Consider the following 17,887-nt stretch of genomic DNA (forward strand, 5'->3'; position numbering starts at 1 on the left):
AGGGTTTTGAGTATTTCCAAGGATAGAAACTCCACAACCTCTCTGTGCAGCCTGCTCACTCTATTTATTAATTTTGCTTTTATATAAAATAGCTTTACAAGCTTTTTAGCTTGTGCATTTTAGGGCACGTGTTTTTTATCCAGCTTCATTAATTTACTTAACCTGAGTTAAGAATGCTAGGTTTGAACACAAGGCATTCTTAAGATGGTTACTTCAATGTACAGCGATATTTTCTGACTTTTCATTGTAGAAAATGTTGCATGCCAAAGCAGTTTTTCCACTGAGGAGGTAAAAAAGAGCTAATACTTTTTTTGTCGTTGCCAAAGAATGTAAATTATGCATGTAGCTTGTACATGAAATGTCTGCAATTTCCTGGACAAAAGTATCGTAAGGAAAAGCTTTTTCACTGTGGGGTGACACTGGAACAAGCTGCTCAGTGAGGCTGTGGAGTCTCCTCTGGAGAAATCCAAACCTGCGTGGTGGTGTTCCTGTACTCTGGGTGATCCTGCTCTGGCAGGGGGAGTGGACTCGATCTTTCTAGATCCCTTCCAACCCCTGACATTCTGTCATTCTGTGGTCCATGCTATCTGTAACTACTTTGAGATCAGATAGTGATTTATAACTTTATTTGAAGCTACTATATTTCTACTTAGTTCTGAAATACAGACATCTTTGCCATTTCTAAGGATCTGAATGTTAACTATACAATAGTTTGTTGTCATGTGTCTTGTGCTTGAGAGAAATACAGAATGGTTTTGCTTATATTCATATATAACCAAAACTCACACGGCTCTTAACGTGCCCCTGAGCTTGTATTGAAAAGTCCTGTTGATAACCTAATTACAGAGAGTATGGGCTTCTGCATCAGAACATGTCCTGTCAGCATACAGTGCAGGGGAAGTTCTGATCTAGGTTAACCAGATGCAGGCATGCAAAAGTATACATGTTTAGGTATAGGCTGGAACACAGAAAACCTTCCTGAATAAAGCTTAGTGTGCTACTATCTCAGTAGTTAAACTGAGAGATAACATTGCTACATTGCTACTGGCACAGTTATCTTAATTTTATAAAGATTTTTATTTCTGTTAGCTGTTTTATTTCTTGATAAACAACCAACTTCTAATATAAAATCATCTGCCAGGCAAATTGAAGAGACTTCATGGATGGCATTTGTGTCAAGGGAATGGAATGAGTCAAGGTAACTAGTGAAGAGACAGTCAACATGAAGTAAAGCACAAGAATGAGGCAACAGAAGAGTGTCCATTTGCTCTGTCACTGTCAATTCTATATTTAGTATTTGAATATGGGAGCAGAGTAGTTTCTGTAGTTGGTGTTAATTTGGTGTATTCACTTGGCTCACTGCTTTTTGAGTCAGGTACTGTGCAGGATTGTACTTACTGATCTCTCTATGTGTCCTATCCGTTTTAATTTTTTTAATTCAAACTTTTCATTTCTCAGATATAGGAGTATAATTTCAGGGAGTAATGGGATGGTAATTTGGACCTATTTATGCTTGCCAGTAGCCCTGTTACGAGTTTTCTGATAGGTCCCTATATGGACTTTCATTTGCCATTAAGGTGTGCTTTTGCTGTTTGACCTGGTTTGCTTCCAAAGCATAATGCAACCTTTGGATTTAAGATTATTATTTAGCTTTTTCACAAAGTTTCCACATGCTTATTGCTTATCAGTATCAGTATGGGAGGAGCAGTGCTTGTCTTTATTGCTGTGAACAAATTTTGTCTCTGTTCTTTCCTGATTTAACAGAATTTAGCTGCTTGGAATCCTTCAAACCCTGAATGCCTCCTGCTTGTTGTGAAAGAGCTTGTGCAGCAGTATCACCAATTTCAGTGCAGCCGATTACGGGAGAGCTCTCGTCTCATGTTTGAATATCAGACTTTACTGGAAGAACCTCAGTATGGAGAAAACATGGAAATCTATGCTGGCAAGAAAAACAACTGGGTAAGAATATTTATTCTGAAATACATTCATTGGTCCTTTTGTTTTAATCAATACATTTCTTGTCTTGAAAACTTGAATTGTTTCTGTGGATCTCCATGCTCCATGTTTCCAATGAAGGAAACTTCTCTTTGACTCCAGCTCACTTTCTCTCTGTTTTGTACATTGCACTCATTCCACTACCTTGACTGAAGCAGATTTCCAGGTGAGTAGCTGTCTTTCAACTGATGTTAATTCATCTGGTTTATGCATTTAAAACTTTGAAACCAGTTGAAAAGTCTGTGCAGTATTTACAGGACACAATGCAATCCTATGTGGAAGTTGTGATTTAGCTCTGAAGTTTTGAGAGGCAGAATAACAGTGTTGATATGACACCCTGCCCTGGAAAGTCAGCTTGCTTAGGCGTAGGATATTTTAGGGTGTGGTTCCACATTATGATCAAGTTGATAAAAGCTGGTTGGGGTTGAATAGGTGAATACCATGGTCAGGGACTACTCCCTACCCATCCAGAACACTTTTGGACCTACTACATTACAAAATAACCTTTAATGAATGACATAAAAGCTCTACACTGTAAGTGCTTACTTGCTTCCACATCTTAGAGCAGCTGATATTTTGATCAGAGGCCACTCATCAGTGGCAATCCCTGTTTGTCAGACTTGGTATTTTACCAGAAATAAATTTCTGGATTTTATGACAAATGTTGTATGGCATCTTTTCTGAAGTGAAGTCCAGACAAGAACACTGTCTATAATATCTATTTCAGAATAAAAAACAAGTGCCCTGACTGTCATCAGAGCTATCTTCATACTATATGTACATACACAAGAAGTCGATATTTTTTCTTCACACAGTAGAAATACAGCATCGGAACATTGACATCCATCCTCACAATTAGTGTCATCAGGAAGGGTTTCAGAACCTGACTTTAGTGTAATGTGTGCTCACTTCTTGTTGCGTAGTGTTTCTGTGTGCAACTGCTTTGCTTCTGTTGTATGACAACCAGCAACAAGTTTTAAGGACAAATCTGAGCTAGTTGTCAGCAGGGTGGATTACAACCTAACATACAAACCCCTCTGTGAAAGAGATACCTGGCAAGGTACTGTTGGAAAGGTTTTCATTGCATTCATGATACTATTTTTCCTTGTTGTCCTGGTGTTGGTCTGGGAGAACAACTCCTGAATATTATTATAGGTTTGTCTCCTTGCCTGTTAAAATAAAGTATTGTTTTTAAAAAAGTGTGTGTCACCACATAACTAGGCTTTGCTATCTTGTCTCAAGATGTCCTGTTTTTTTGTACTTAACTGATAAATGTTTCATGTTTTTTATACTACTAAGTCAACATTACAGATACTCCTGCTGTATGGTTACTTTATGGAATTAAAAAATAAGGGTGATAAAAAACTAATACCAAGGAAATCAGGCAAGCATTTGTTTTTCAAAAAGAACGAACTTCATTGCTTCATAACCAGGTGGATAAAGTCTGGTTTTGAGGAAGTGCATGAAACAGAAAGGAAATCCTTTCCATTTCCTTTGCATACAGTTTATGCATAAGAAAGAGGAATGCGTAGGGGGTGCTTGGCAAATTTTCAGTGAAGGGTTGTCTAGGTGTTAAGAATCAATTAGTTTTGAAAACAAATTATAAAAAACCTTCTACTTCAGTTCTTTTATCTGTGCTAATGTATAAGAGAACATTTTTTATACATTCTCACCTTACTCAAGGCAAATTTTCTTATGTATACCTGTAGTGTTTGGGAGATGCCTCTTTTGTATATATACTCTTAGAAATACGTTTTCAGCTTGCTCTCAGACAGAAGGTCTTGCCAGACCTTAGTCTGGAAATTGCTACAGCCAAAATTAAATCTGTATTTAGGGCCTAACAAAGTAGAGTCTGATTTTTGTCATGCACGTTGTTGTATTCTGACTACTTTTTTGCTATTTACTTGCTGGCAACAATGTTTTATGTTTTTTAATGTGTTTTCTCATACAACGTGATCACGTCTATAAACCTGTGATTTTTCTTTTTTTTTCCTCTTCAGTAATTCAACAGAGAAATGATGTTTTAAATCTCAACTGTTCTGTTTGGTATGAGCTCTTACACATTTTTCTGGTTAATATTTTATTCTAGGAATGTTCTAGTTGTGGTTTCCTTTAAAATACCAGGACTCACTAGTGTTACCTTTTTTCCACAGACTGGAGAATTCTCAGCTCGCTTCCTCTTGAAGTTGCCTGTAGATTTCAGCAATATTCCTACATACCTTCTCAAGGTAAAATGAATGTCTTAAGTTGACATTTTTTGTGAGAGATTATGAATTACTGAAATGTTCTAAGTAACTGTTTCGCCTTTCCTGCCCCTGCCCTCCTCCTCTCCAAGAGTTTGAAAGTCCTCTTCTGCTAAGCTGATTTGGAAAGATGATGTTAACTCTAAAATGATGTTAATTTTTTAAAATCAGATTTTTTTTTAAGCTGTCCATATCTTTTATTTCCTTTTTTTTATGAGACTTTTGACATAAATAGGTATTTGATTTTGTGCAACAAAATAGGAGTTGATTTTCTGTCATATCTGCCAGTTATGTTGGCTTCAATGCTATCTGCTAGGTTATGGCACATGATAGAGCATCTATTGATGCAGTGGAAATAATACTGTGAAAGGTGGAAGAGCAGTAAGTAATTGAAGGCTGTTAGTGTGTTAACAGCTGATGTTTAACTGCAGACTTGAACATGTTTTAATTTATAGTGTGCAATGAATGTAATGATTTGCAAAATTAAAACCTGTGTTACACTTTCTGTGCCATCTTCTTTTTTGATGTTTAGTTAATAGCACTTGTATTAAAACCTGGTTAAATATTTGAAGACCATTAGTTTTGCCTCATTAATCACTCATACTAGCCTAATTATTTGTAATACTCTTCTGAAATTTTTATTGATGTCCCTACATAATCACAATACAAGTATGACTGTAAAGCTGTGAATAGGAAACCAATATTCAGGTTAGAGGATATGACCTGCGAGAAGAGTCTGTACTGTTAACAATATCATTGGAGTTGTTGAGAATACACTCCAGAATTGTAAGATCTTACTCTGTCAAATTCATACTAGAGGTGGTAAAGAGTTTTCTCCTTTCCCTATAAAAAATAAAAATTTGAAGGTGTCAAAAAAATTGGGTTGTCATAGACTGGAGAGTCAGATTTTTTACCAGGTTATTTTTAAGATATCCACTACTCTGACTTTACAATTCTATTCAAATGTGTGTGCATTTTAAGGAAAATAGTTCAGTATATGAAGAGGGAGAATGATTGAAAGAGCAATGCAGAGTCTCTTCCATTATTTAATACTAAATTAAATAATTCCTTTATTTAATGTTAAATTTATTTAGTCTTCTGCAATTATTATTTATTAAGAAACATAATGCCCCTTTTGATGGCTGCAGCAGATAATTTTTTTTAAGGTTTTTTTGGTATATTCTTAACATTTGAAAGAAAAAACATCATTATTTTTCAAGGTAAAGAACTTTTCAAAAAGAAATGTTTGTTTACACTAAAAAAAGTACATTTAGGAACAAACACCCTTTAGTTATTTTTTTCCTTGACAAGGTTACGCTTTAATACAGAGGTTTTGAATTGAATGTGGACCTTCATATTCAATTTTACATTGTTTTCTAATGGAAATCCATTTGACATAAATGAAAATTTTAAGTGTTGACAGAACTGCAGAGTCAAGTTGGTGGCTCAGGCTACTACAAGGCTCATTACTGTTGTTCATTAAGGTTGTCCTAATTGACAGAACATAGCTTTGGCTCAGGAAATTGTTACATCAGTATCTCTTTTATATACTGTTACGCTTTCTCTTTTTTGCAGTTGAATTTTCAGTCAGCATATTCACATTGGCTTAAATTCTTTTTTGGTGGTTGCAACTTTTAAAATTTTAATTGTAGTATTTTATAAATGAAGCATTAACTGTACCTACTGGTTTTGAGAGTCACTGTCTAGTTCATATTTGTGCCTCTTGATAGATTCATTATTCCTGTGGCACACATTGTAAGTGATAGACTTGGCATCTAAAATACCTCTTTCAAATTTTGTTTCATTGTTTGTAATTTTGGTAAACTTATGGGTACTTGCGTTATCATAGTGGGAATTCATTAAATACATCCCACTCAGTTATTTGCAAATTCTACTGGATTATGTGACTGTAGTACAACTGCACAGTATGAGTGAACTTTTGAGTAAGTTGCTAGTGATGCAATTGAAAATATGACATTTAGGTATTTTTCTTCTATTTCATGGGGGGGTTTTTTTGAGCTTTTGGCTAAGTAAGATGTGCCCTAATTAGCACCACCTGCTTGTATCTTGTTTTTAAAGTATTAATTTTCTACACTTATGTGCCTGCTTGTTGTGTCCTCGTGAATACTTAATATTTGAACAAATTTAGCAATCAAGGAGCTTTGAGCAACCTGGTGTTTAGGGGGAGCCCCCCCATGCAGGGGGCTTGGAACTAGATGATCTTTAAGGTCTCTCCCAGTCAAAACCATTCTGTGATTCTATAATGCTCTGACCAGCAGCCTTTCAAGGAAATATGCAAAGCAGACCTAATTTCTTTTTGTAGATTAAAAAATAATCTTTAAAACTCTTTTACTGAAGAGCTTTTTTGTGATGACCATTGCATTTGGTGCTTATCTTTCAGAACTGAAACAAATAACAGACATTGTCTAGACACATTGCCAGGGGCCAAACAGTTGTGTGTAAGGTTGTCAATGGCAAAGGTTTATCCTCAAGTTCAAATTGAAAGATAACATATTTGTGTTTTTCTTTACTGTGGTTTCATCATTTGGAAGTCTGTTAAAAGAACCCAGTGCAAATTTTGTTTACGACATAAACCAAATTCCAAATATTGTGAAAAGACTGCAGTACTTCTGTATGTTTCTGTAACCAGCTATCACACAGAAGAAACAGAATTTAAAGATAATATGCAGGGTCAAATGAGGCCTTTTTTCTAGGCTAGTTTCTTTATTATTGTAATTTAGCAGTTTGATAAATTCGACTGCATTTAGAGTTTGTATAAATATATGCTTGTATAAAAAGTAGTACTTCTGCTGTCTTAACTCAAGAATTTGAGCTAAGTATTTTGGAAAAGTAAAATATTTTCTTTTGCTTTTAAACTTAATTTGATTTTATTGGTAGCTGGCTTACTAAAACCTGATGCATAGTGTCTTAAGGTTACCAAGTTAATGGCAACAAGAAATAGATTCCAGACCTGATTTGATCTTTTTACATGAGATTGTTTTCGGCTGTGCTGGGCAGCTGACTCACAAAGTAGCATAGAGCATTATGCAGTAAATAATATTTTACTATTTTCCCACAATGTATGTATGTTTTCTGTATTGGCTAGAATAATGAACCATCATGGGAAGCTTGTTGTATCTATGATGCAGCTGTCATTTTATCTCTTTTACAACTAAGAAAACGGGCAATTCGTAAGACTTGTAGTCCTGAAATAATGCAATACTTACAAATACATGGATTGCTATTAAACTTGTACTACTGAAGACTAACAGAGGCATAAAGTAAACTTTCTGAGTTGTATTCCATAAGGTATTCATTACCCTCAGATATACGTAAGCATTTGGAGCCAATAGTTTAAATTTTAAAAGTAGATGTCAGTATGATATTCACTAGGTGACTTATTGTACCAGCCTTAAATTACTTAAACAGAATATTGAATCACCAAAGTTTGTCTAGGTTTCTACTGTTAACAGTTTAAAAGGCAAACTTTATAACATGCAATTATAATGAGCCATTGAGATTTTAGATTAGAAATGGGTCTGTGCAAGTTAGTACTGGCAATGTTCAAAACAGAGCAGTTTGTAGTAGCTGAAGCCAGTAAATTTTACAGTCTAGAGGCCGTGAAAATAAATGTAAACTCTGTGTGAAAGACATATATCAAGAAAAGATGTCAGATAATGATGTAATTTATTGGAAGATTTTGTTATTAAGATCTGTCAACTGGAACAGCTCATTCTGCACAGCTGATGATTTTTATAGGTTATGATCGTAATATGAATCATAATCTCCAATCAACTGTATTTCTGATGATAGTGATATTGAAACATTTTTAGTTTTATATTAGCAGAGAAGAGGAACATCACATCTACTAGTAAATTAAACCATGTAATAGTCTTCCCAGTTTCTGGGAATTTCTCTTTAATTTGTTATTCTGAGGTAGAGTGGAAATAGAATTTTTTCATTAATTAAAAAAAAATTTAGAACAGCTTCTGAAATTTGAAAACCTTTTTGCTTCTGGTGGGAAAATTTATAGACACATTATGTTGCGTGACTCGGTTCAGATTTACTGCCTTGTTAGGGCTTGTAATTTGTACTATTGCTTTACATTTGCATTCTATGTATTGCATAGGAAGAATGGAATTCAATAGCCATAAAAATAATTGCAGGCTATTACATAATGATGATGCTAGTTTTGTCTGTCGTGGTCCACCCATAGTATGTAGAAAAAGCAGTGTACAATGGTCTTAAAATGGGAAAAGGATCTTGGATATATTTTAAAAAAATCTGCAGTTTCCCATTGCCAGTTCTTGAAAGGAAAAATATTTGAGACATTGAGTATAGAATATGAGCATAGCAGTCATCTGTAAACTTCACTAACCATCAAATCTGCATTTTCAGATACACAGTTACATAAAGCATGGTGGTAGGATATTAAGAGGGATATTTCAGTGCTCAGCCCACAGCCTCTTCCAATTATTAGGTATCTTCCATACTCTCATATTTTGATGTTTTAGATTCCGTTTTGTATGCAAAAGTGCCAGTTATTTACTGTTACAGTTATGGAGCTGGTTTAGTGCTTTGTTGTTGTTTTGGGTTTTTTCTTCCAGCTTTCATATTACTGGATTATGTCTACATTCTTAAGAATAGTTCTAACATGAATGTATGTCTAAGTGAGGACTTCATATGATTCTTAGTCATTCTTGGTTTGGATTCTGTGATTTGCCCTGATAATTTTTTCTGTTAAATACACCAAATTGGTCTGCAGTCTAGAAAGGGTGTTCATGGGTGCTTTTTTTTTTAAAGATGTATCTGAAAAGTAACTGTTCAGCCAAGTGTTTTACACTGCTTACTTTTGTTTAGTTTTGTAGGTTTGAAGGTTTAAGCAAAAAATATTAAAAAAGCAAGAAAACCAGCTTTACTGTTAAACCAGTTACTCTCAGCAGTAAACATTCTGAGGATGGATGATCCATCACATTTATTTTTATCTAATTGATACTTACAGTGTCATTGATCGTAAGATCATGAAGCATGAATAATATATATAATATACAATATAATATATATAATATCATGAAACAATATAATGAAAAGTTAAGAAAACCCCAACCAATAGACAAACACAACTATCTAGGGTATTCTGCCACTTTGCTTCCATGTTACCAAAAGAATGCACAGCATTTTCTCCACTAAATGCTAATTAATAATGTGCCATGTTTCTGTCAAGCTTTCCATGTCTGTACTACTGTATTTACGAAAGTAGTAGCTTATTTACATAAGGTGTATTTTGGTATTTTCTGAATTGGAAGGAGACATTAGATGGAGAAGGCTAAAGGAGAGACTGCCTTGTCCAGCAGCATCTCAGACAGTAAAGGAAAGATAAATAAAACTTAGACCTGTTGACTGTCTGTTTCTATTTTAATGATTTAAGTGCTCATGCTTGAACTTGTATGTCTTTTATGTGCTGGGACCTGTAATCATTGCAAGCAGCAAGTCCCTGGGAGAGATGGAACAGTGGGGAGGAGCATTAATTTGGCTTCATTGGATGCAATTAGGTGCACTTATTAGGTCTTAAGAGGTTGCCAGGACATCAAAATTTGGGCAAGAAGATGCCCGTGAATGAAATGCTGGCTTCCAACTACATAATGAATTCTGTGGAGTGCACAAATGATATTTAAGCATACCCACATAATGTAGATAGGAAGTATTTCTGCTGAAGGAAAATAGTGAAATAGAGCTAAACTAATAATGCTGCTCCAATTCTTGCCATTGTTTGTTATTTAAATTACTTGCTCCTTGTAATTAGCTTTAGCAATGAACTACTGAAATAAGAACCTTATTAATATATTTTAGCATGTTTCTATGTTTGGAAGTATCACTTATTCTGTGTTTTACTGTAACATTTTTTCTGCTGGTCTAGAAATATGTTAGACAAATATGACATGTCTTGACTAAAGCTGATGACTGACTGATGGTATGTAAATAATGAGCTATTCATTTGCAAGAACCCTGAGGATAATGTGTTGGTTAATAAAGAATAAACATGCTCATTCTAAATTATTATTTTCATTGTTTAGCATTTATAATGTGTGTCCTAGATAAAATCATTAATTCTATCTCATTTCACCTAGACTCATGTCTTTAAGTAATAAATCTTATTTAATTTTCATCTTACTGTTGTTAAGTGGTTAGATTAGCTCTTGAAATGTAGGTCAAATTATATACAAGTTACCATTTTGACATTCATATCGGTATTGTTTGTTTTTATCTACATATCATAGGGGAAAATAGTTACTCAGCATCTCACCAGTTCTTACTTAATATATTGTTCACAGCATTTGTGTCTCATGGCAAAAGCCCTCTTTTTTCAGACAGGACTTGAAGCATGGAGGAACTAGTTGTATTCAAATTTATATTGGAATTTTGAGCAATGAGTAGAGAGCTTGTCCAAGGTTTTAACCAGAATGGTGTTTCTCTACTCCCCTCTCTTTCTATAATCCTTGAAATTCATCACAGTTACAATGAGCCGTCATTCAGGGCCAGTGCCTTTTGGCACATTTTTCTTGAAGGACAAGCAAGCTACCTCTGTAAGCTGGGAGGGTTGTGTGACTTCAGAGTTGTTGGAGATTTTTCTCTTAGGTCATTTTTCCACTGACAGATTTTTATGTTGTCCCTTCTTAAAATTCTTTACTGTTGATTTTAGTTATCATGGACACCTCTTAATGTTTGGACCATAACTTACGAGCAATGTAACACACAAGTCACCTTTTCCAATAAAAAACTGGATGGTATGTTTCTTTTGCCCCACAAAACTCTATAGTTAAATAACAGAACTCTCCATAGCATTTAAAAGACTAGGACTTGAGTTCCAGCTATTGGTCCAAGCAATAAAAGGCATTTGTTTTCCATTTCTGGAAGGAATGAGATGCTCCCTGCGTGCCTCTGACTTCAGTAGAAATAAACTCATTATGAGTATTTCTCAGGATAAGACTCTTGTTAATATGTTGTAAAGGCTGATGGAATGGAGTGTATCTCTGATGATGCTTAGAAGTTCTGTGATACCTTCCCTCCAAGGTTCACAAAGCCCAGCTGTTTTCTGCATGAAAAAAAAGCACTGTAAGTCTTTCACTGATCTAAAAAAATACTCATTTATCTGCTTTACACTTTTAATGAGGGAAGCATGGGCATGCTGACTCTCTGATAGTTTTCTCTGGATGAGAAATATCTAAACTAAGATAAAATTGTAGTTTTATCTTCTTCACACTTTGTTTCCTCTGTTTACAAATGAAGCACTTAAATTCTAGGTAGAATGTAGTCCTTTGCATATCCATTTTGTTTAATGCACGCAATGTGTTTTGACAATATATGTAAAATGCTATTAAAATGGCTGTAATTTCTTGGCTTTGTTCTATGTAATTAACCTTAATTGCACAAGAATTCCTGAACCAAAGAGCAGTTTATCTTGCATTAAATATTCATTGTAAAATTCAAGCTGCATTTGCAGGTTGAGTTTTATTTTGTTGTTTTGTTTTGCTTTTTTAAACATATTTAAAATTGGAAACCATTGTTGAGACTTTATTTCATATTGTGGAAATTAACAGATACTGGGTAATAAAAAAGACCTATTTAGAGTTGGCAGTGTATTTGGAACAAAGACCAGTGACCAGGTTTTACACAACTGGCTTGGTAGAAATAAATGACTCTTGTTCTAACAGTCTGAAACCTTAGGGCTTCGTGCTTTATGTGCTCTCCTAAAACAAAAGAAATGTTGCAATGAAATTAACAGAGGGATTCTTCTGATTGCAGTAACAAATGTTTCGTGAGAAGCTGTGCAACTGAATTTGTAATAAACAAGACTGACGTTTTACAACTGTGTCTTGCAGCATCAGGTCAACTGTATGGCAGCAAACTAATAACTAAAATATTTTCTTTTTTTGTTTGTTTGTTTATTTGCCATATGTTGCTAGTTCCTTCTTGAAAAGATCTGCAATCAAGCTACAGCCCAGTTTACAGACCTTCAGGCAATGATAGTATCAGATTTAGGAGTATATACCTGTTAAAGCAACTTGGAGGCATATATTATGTCTCTGACTCACAGAAGGCAGTATTGCAGCATGCATAGTTATTTTTTCCTTAGCTTTCCTTGTAATTTTTATTAATATAACTAGGTAATTTTTCCTCTCCTGGAAAAAGTACATAGAAAATTTAAGCCAGTGATACCAAAATGTTGTCACTGGTATCAAAAGTTAAGTAACTGTGTATGAATAAATGGCATAATAAAAAACAAGAATTGAAAAAAGAAATAGCCCTGAAAAGGTAATTTCATAGAAAAGAACTGAAAATCACTGGAATCCTGATAAGAAAAGTCCACATAGGATGGAAACATTTGCAGTCTGTTAGTATAAACAGACTCCAAAGTGCTGCATTCCCAGAGCACTTGGAAAATTGTAATAGTGATCTGTATAACTAGGATAGTAAAGAAAAATAATTTTCCATTGTAGTTCAGCAAGACAAAAAGTGAGTATTGTTTAGCTTTTATGGAGCAAGATGGTAAGTGTGCAGTTTTCTGGCACACACAGATAAAGCGTTTTATATTTTAAGTAAAATAACACAATCTGTGAGCATTAGAAATAGGGAAGCTTCACTTCAGAAAGGTTTAATCCCTTGTCTTCTTAACCTTAGTTCTTTGTCACGGTTCTCAAATGTGTCCCATGTAGCAATGTATCAAATGACAAGATAGGAAGTATTTCTACTTGTTGGCTCCCCAGCTACTACCATTGATAGCAAGCTGAATTTACTGTCACAGTTTTGGGTGGGGTAATCAGCTGGCTGTCGCCTCTGTCTGACTGCTGATCTTCATATAGCTTCTAGGAACTTCATTGCTTTTGAGACTGAAAAGAGTCTGGGGAAAGGAGGGAAGAGGACAGGGAGGCATCTGAAAATGTGCTTCACTTATGTACTGAATGCAAAGCCAAATTAAAAGGGGAAAACAATCATTCCAATGTGTGTACATTAGACTGAAAAACTTGCTGATCTTTAAAAGTTTCATTGTCCAGAAAGTTTAAGAACAATTTTGCTCAAGAGAGGGATGAATGTCCATGTAGAATATTTAGAAGAGGTTGGCACTGAATCACATTTGTTTGAATTTGTAAATTTTTTTCTGTAATCTAATTCTTTATCAATATTGTTTAAATCAAATTAGGAATACCCACCTAAGGGATTATAAAATTTAAAAATAAGTCTTAGGTGAACGGTGCAGGAACATTTGTGGTAGGTCAAGGTGCAGTTGTTTTTTCTCCTTCCTCCACTGAGTTGTTCATCACTGTTAGTGTGAAGGAATTTCTCTGTTCACATGATCTAAGAGAATCAATAGTAAGTATTCAGTATGAAGGCAGCTTAACAGCACATTTAAGCCATTTCATTGTTGGACAGAAAAAGTAAGAGTAGAATAAGATGAATTATATCTGCATTACTATATTAAGGCAATTCTGGAAGGTACTATCAATCAAGATATTTACAGCTATACAATACACATTAGAGTGTGCTTTTTGAATTGCAGAGACAGAGTGGAAACAAGTCTTATCTGTTTGTCTTTGTGTTCTAATTTTGGATTCTTTGAAAAACACAGAAAGATTCCTATAGATACTAATATTTTGAAAGCTTACTGCATGTAAACTTTTGAAAACACTACTTTGAAGCTACTACAGTATTGTCTTCAGATATTTGCTTGTTTTTCCTGTGCATAATTGTGTTCAGACCTGTGTAAAACTATTCATAGAGAACGGAGTATGTGAAAATTCAGTTCAGGAATATTTTTGCAGCCATTAACTGTAAACCAGCTTCTGACATGCTGAAATCCAGGCAAATATGCAGAAAAACATTAATCAGAGCTGATTAAGGAAAGCATATTCAAAAATTGACAAAAATACCTTGGCAGTCTCCTCTTAAGCAACCATCTGCAAATATATTAATTCCATTATTTTAATGGATTCCTTTCTTGATTAATCAATGACCTTATTCTCTTATGTGTATCTGTCACGACACGCCTTCTTAATACATCTATTCACCCTGGAGCTTATAAAGCATCATCCTCATCTTCAAGCTGTCTTAAGTCAAGAAAATGTTGTGGTAATGTGGGCATCACGTATCCAAGAACATTAAGAACCTTGTTCAGGATCTTTTTAACCATAAAAGGATGTGTGTTATGCTTGCTTGTTTGGTATAAGTTGGAAGGGAGTGAAAAAAAAATACAGAAGGAATTTTTATTACAGTGAAGTATTTCCCTCCAAATAGTACATGAAGGAATACCAGCTCTGAAAAAAGATATTGTTGGCAGGGGAAGGAGTAGTCTGAACTACATACTGTTGCTGATAAATGTTTTAGCTGTAGATGAAGAATGCATTTAAAATCCAAATTTGTCTTAACAGCATAAACATAAAAAATTAATTTTTAGACACCTACTTTTTCTTTTTTTTTTTTTTTTTTAATAAGGGCCTGATTTTTTATTTCCCCCATACCTAGAGGCTGTTAGTAATTGCAGGTGCTTAGAAGCTTGCCTGTAAAATGAAGTAAAAATGAACTTGGCATTAAGCGCTTCCGGGAATTTTGCATATGAAAAGTTTTTCAGAGCAGTTTTGTCCTGGTGATGCACAAATGTAATTGCTACCAAAATATTTATTGCTCTTCAGTGTTTGGTGTTTCTTTTGAGAATTATGAGAAATTACTGGAAGTTTATGTTGTTTATGGTAGTAAAATGATACATTTCATTTTAAGATCATATAATTGTAAAAGGTGTTTAAAAGTGCCACTTTTATGCTTTTCAATTTGCATTGCATTTTTAAGAATGTATTTTTAATTTTATCAATAATAATATTCTTAAACTCACCTTTAGGGACTAAAACTATTGAGCATAGTAAAAAAGAAGGTATACTCCCTTTTGTTTCCATGGGTTATGCACAGAGTACAACACATGACATTAGCTATAAAGACTTCGAATGTTTCTGAGATTGTGTAAAAAAACCCCAAAATTTACTAATTTAAATCCCCTGTTGCAAAGGGAGTCTATCTTCTCTTTCTGTGTATCACAATGATGAAACTACATCTTAATGTGAAGGATCAGAAAGCACAAATTTTATATTCTGATTTGATTTCCGCAGCAGTTCTTAAAGAGATTCAGTGTGATGATGAGGGCAAAAATCACATAATCTCTTGGATTTTCATAAATGGGGCGGAATTGTGAAAGTTCTTGATGACATACAGTTTCATATTGATACAAAGGTATCAATGTTTTGGTTTATTGCATTCTTACATTTCTCTCTGTAAGAAATTATTTGCTTTATAGCTATTCCAATGGTTTGAAGCATTTAGATACTGAAAAGGCAAGTAGTAAACTTTTCAGTAAGACTGCGTGTGCCTGATATTTTCTTGCAATTTTTGAGCAATAAAAGGATTCCTGTGAGCGGTTGTCTTTTTAATTATTGCTTTTTTATAAAGGACAGTGGGAATGAGAGTAATGCTTTCTTATTCCTGATGTATTTTCCCTATAGTTTGTTTTGTAAAAAGTTTGATGTGTGGCAAATAGAAGATTTAAAATGTAGATTTGAATTAATAAAATGATCCCTACAAAGTAGTATATTTATAGACAAGCACACAGTATGGAATGTATATTGCCATATAATTTTTTGAATGATGATACAGCTTCTCTGAATCTTCCTTCTCAGTTTTTCTTCTATAAATACTGAAAATAATTGTACATTTAATTGCAGTAACTGATCATTCAGTAATGAGTGTCAAGTCACTTGCATTTGGAAACAAGGAATCTGATATACTCTACTTGAAAGTAGTTGATTTCTAGCTTTAAACTGATGTTTTGTCTGGAGTGAAGAGCAAGCGTGGTTGGTAAGGTTTCTTCCTTGTTTTGCAAAGAAATCATTATACTTCATGTTGGAAAGGACTAGTAGATTAATTTCCCTGTGTTTGTGTTCGGAAAGAGGGGAGGTTTATGATCCTGGAAAGTGATCAAGGCAAGAAATGTTATGACTCTTGTTAGGGAACCAGTCACATGCAATTTTTAAAAGCCAAATATTTCAGATGCCTCTATAAAAAGGCTGGTAATGGCCCAGCTGGTGGAATAGGGGCCAGTCAAGAGCCAACTGACCTTTTTATTCTATGAGGTGTATTCTGCCGTCATTGAAGTCAACAGGAACAGGATCAGAGAACTATATTCATAAACATAGTTTTTCAAACCATCTGAAGTAGGAAGGGTAATTATATGGCATTATATATAAAGGCTTCTTTGTGTTATATGCTTGTTCTGTGTCTCAGTGGGATAAATATATACAAGAATTGTGGGTGTGTCAAAGCAGCAAAACTGGTTCAGACAGGTAAAAGCATTTGAAGTGGTGTCTTTTGCACCATTAATAGTTTTGAGTTTGTCTCAATATTTCTGCATCAATATTATGAATACTGTTTTCAGGGATTTATTACTCCTATAAAAGCGTCAGGCTGAAGTTTGGCCCATCAGATGAATTGGTCTTTCATTCTTTTTCTATTAAAAGAATTTTATGCTATCAGTGATAGCTGCCTGATACTGGAAGTGCTTCTGCAGCTTGAAATTGTTTTTTGTTGTTCATGAAGCAGCTGGTGGTATTTTAAGAAGTTAAGATTAGCTGGCTTCCTCTGTGCAATGATAGAGAACTTTGGTGTTGGGATCTAAAAGTTTGGAAATACTGATGTAAAAAAAAAAAGTGTATTGATCCCCACATTTAAAAACTGGGTAACTGATTTATGGAACGTTGCTAGAGTTGTGTAGTGACAGAAGTAGATTCTGGTAGTTGTGGGTTTTTTAAGCCATGGAGTATCAAACGCAATAATTACTTTATCTGCTAATTTAGTTGGACTTGTCAACCTAAATTTAGTATGATGTTTATTAATAGGTGAATGCAAGCTGTTCCGTACACTGATCTTTGTCCATTTGAGTATTTGTTTATCATGGTTGAACTTTATGCAATTTTAGGAGCTGTCATTCAGTACAAGTTTTTAAATCTTCAAGTAATAACCTTTGATACAGCAGTGTTGGAGGGAGGAAATTAACAATGTTACTAATGTCAGCCAAACTGAAAAGGCTGGAAATGCTGTAGGTATGACCTACAAACACTACTTCTGAAAGCCAAGATGCCTTCTTTATTATGCTTTCCACTCAAACACATGACTAAAGCAAAACTTATTGTGTAGAACAATTATTTAAAAAGTCCTTTGAATGTCTGTATGCCTGGAGAAGCTCTATGTTGTCCAAGGTCTGTTCTGTCTTCTGATTGCAGACTCAGAACTGAAGTGCTGACCCATAGAGGGAACAGCACTGTAGGTCCCAAAGTAGATCAGTTTTACTCATTCCTGTCTTGTCATTGGTAGTGATGTCAGAACTTTGTTATCATTCTTGTTGAGGTTTTGGATTTTCTTTTTTCATGTAATGTGAGTAATTTTCTAATATATCACAGCTGGGTACTCTTATCACTAGGTACACTGTTACTAAGATTCCAGGTGCTGACACATGGAATGGAAGAGACTTAATTTTCCTCATTAAAAAGAAGTTAGGTCTTGACAAAAATTTATGGCACTTATTCACCAATCCAAAATATATGAAGTGGCATAAT

At 34.5% G+C, this 17,887-nt stretch overlaps 1 protein-coding gene across 5 annotated transcripts in view; it reads left to right on the forward strand.

Annotated features, from left to right (window-relative positions):
• Positions 1-17,887, forward strand: part of BABAM2 (BRISC and BRCA1 A complex member 2) — a 159,143-nt gene that overhangs the window by 50,538 nt on the left and 90,718 nt on the right. For all 5 annotated transcript variants that reach the window (XM_030447462.1, XM_030447461.1, XM_030447465.1 and 2 more), the window contains exons 5-6: positions 1,765-1,959; positions 4,149-4,223. In XM_030447462.1, the coding sequence (XP_030303322.1) occupies positions 1,765-1,959; positions 4,149-4,223 (270 nt within the window). The remainder of the gene's footprint in view (positions 1-1,764; positions 1,960-4,148; positions 4,224-17,887) is intronic.

Source organism: Calypte anna, chromosome 3 (genome assembly GCF_003957555.1).
Source record: "Calypte anna isolate BGI_N300 chromosome 3, bCalAnn1_v1.p, whole genome shotgun sequence".
Classification (NCBI taxonomy): Eukaryota; Metazoa; Chordata; class Aves; order Apodiformes; family Trochilidae; genus Calypte; species Calypte anna.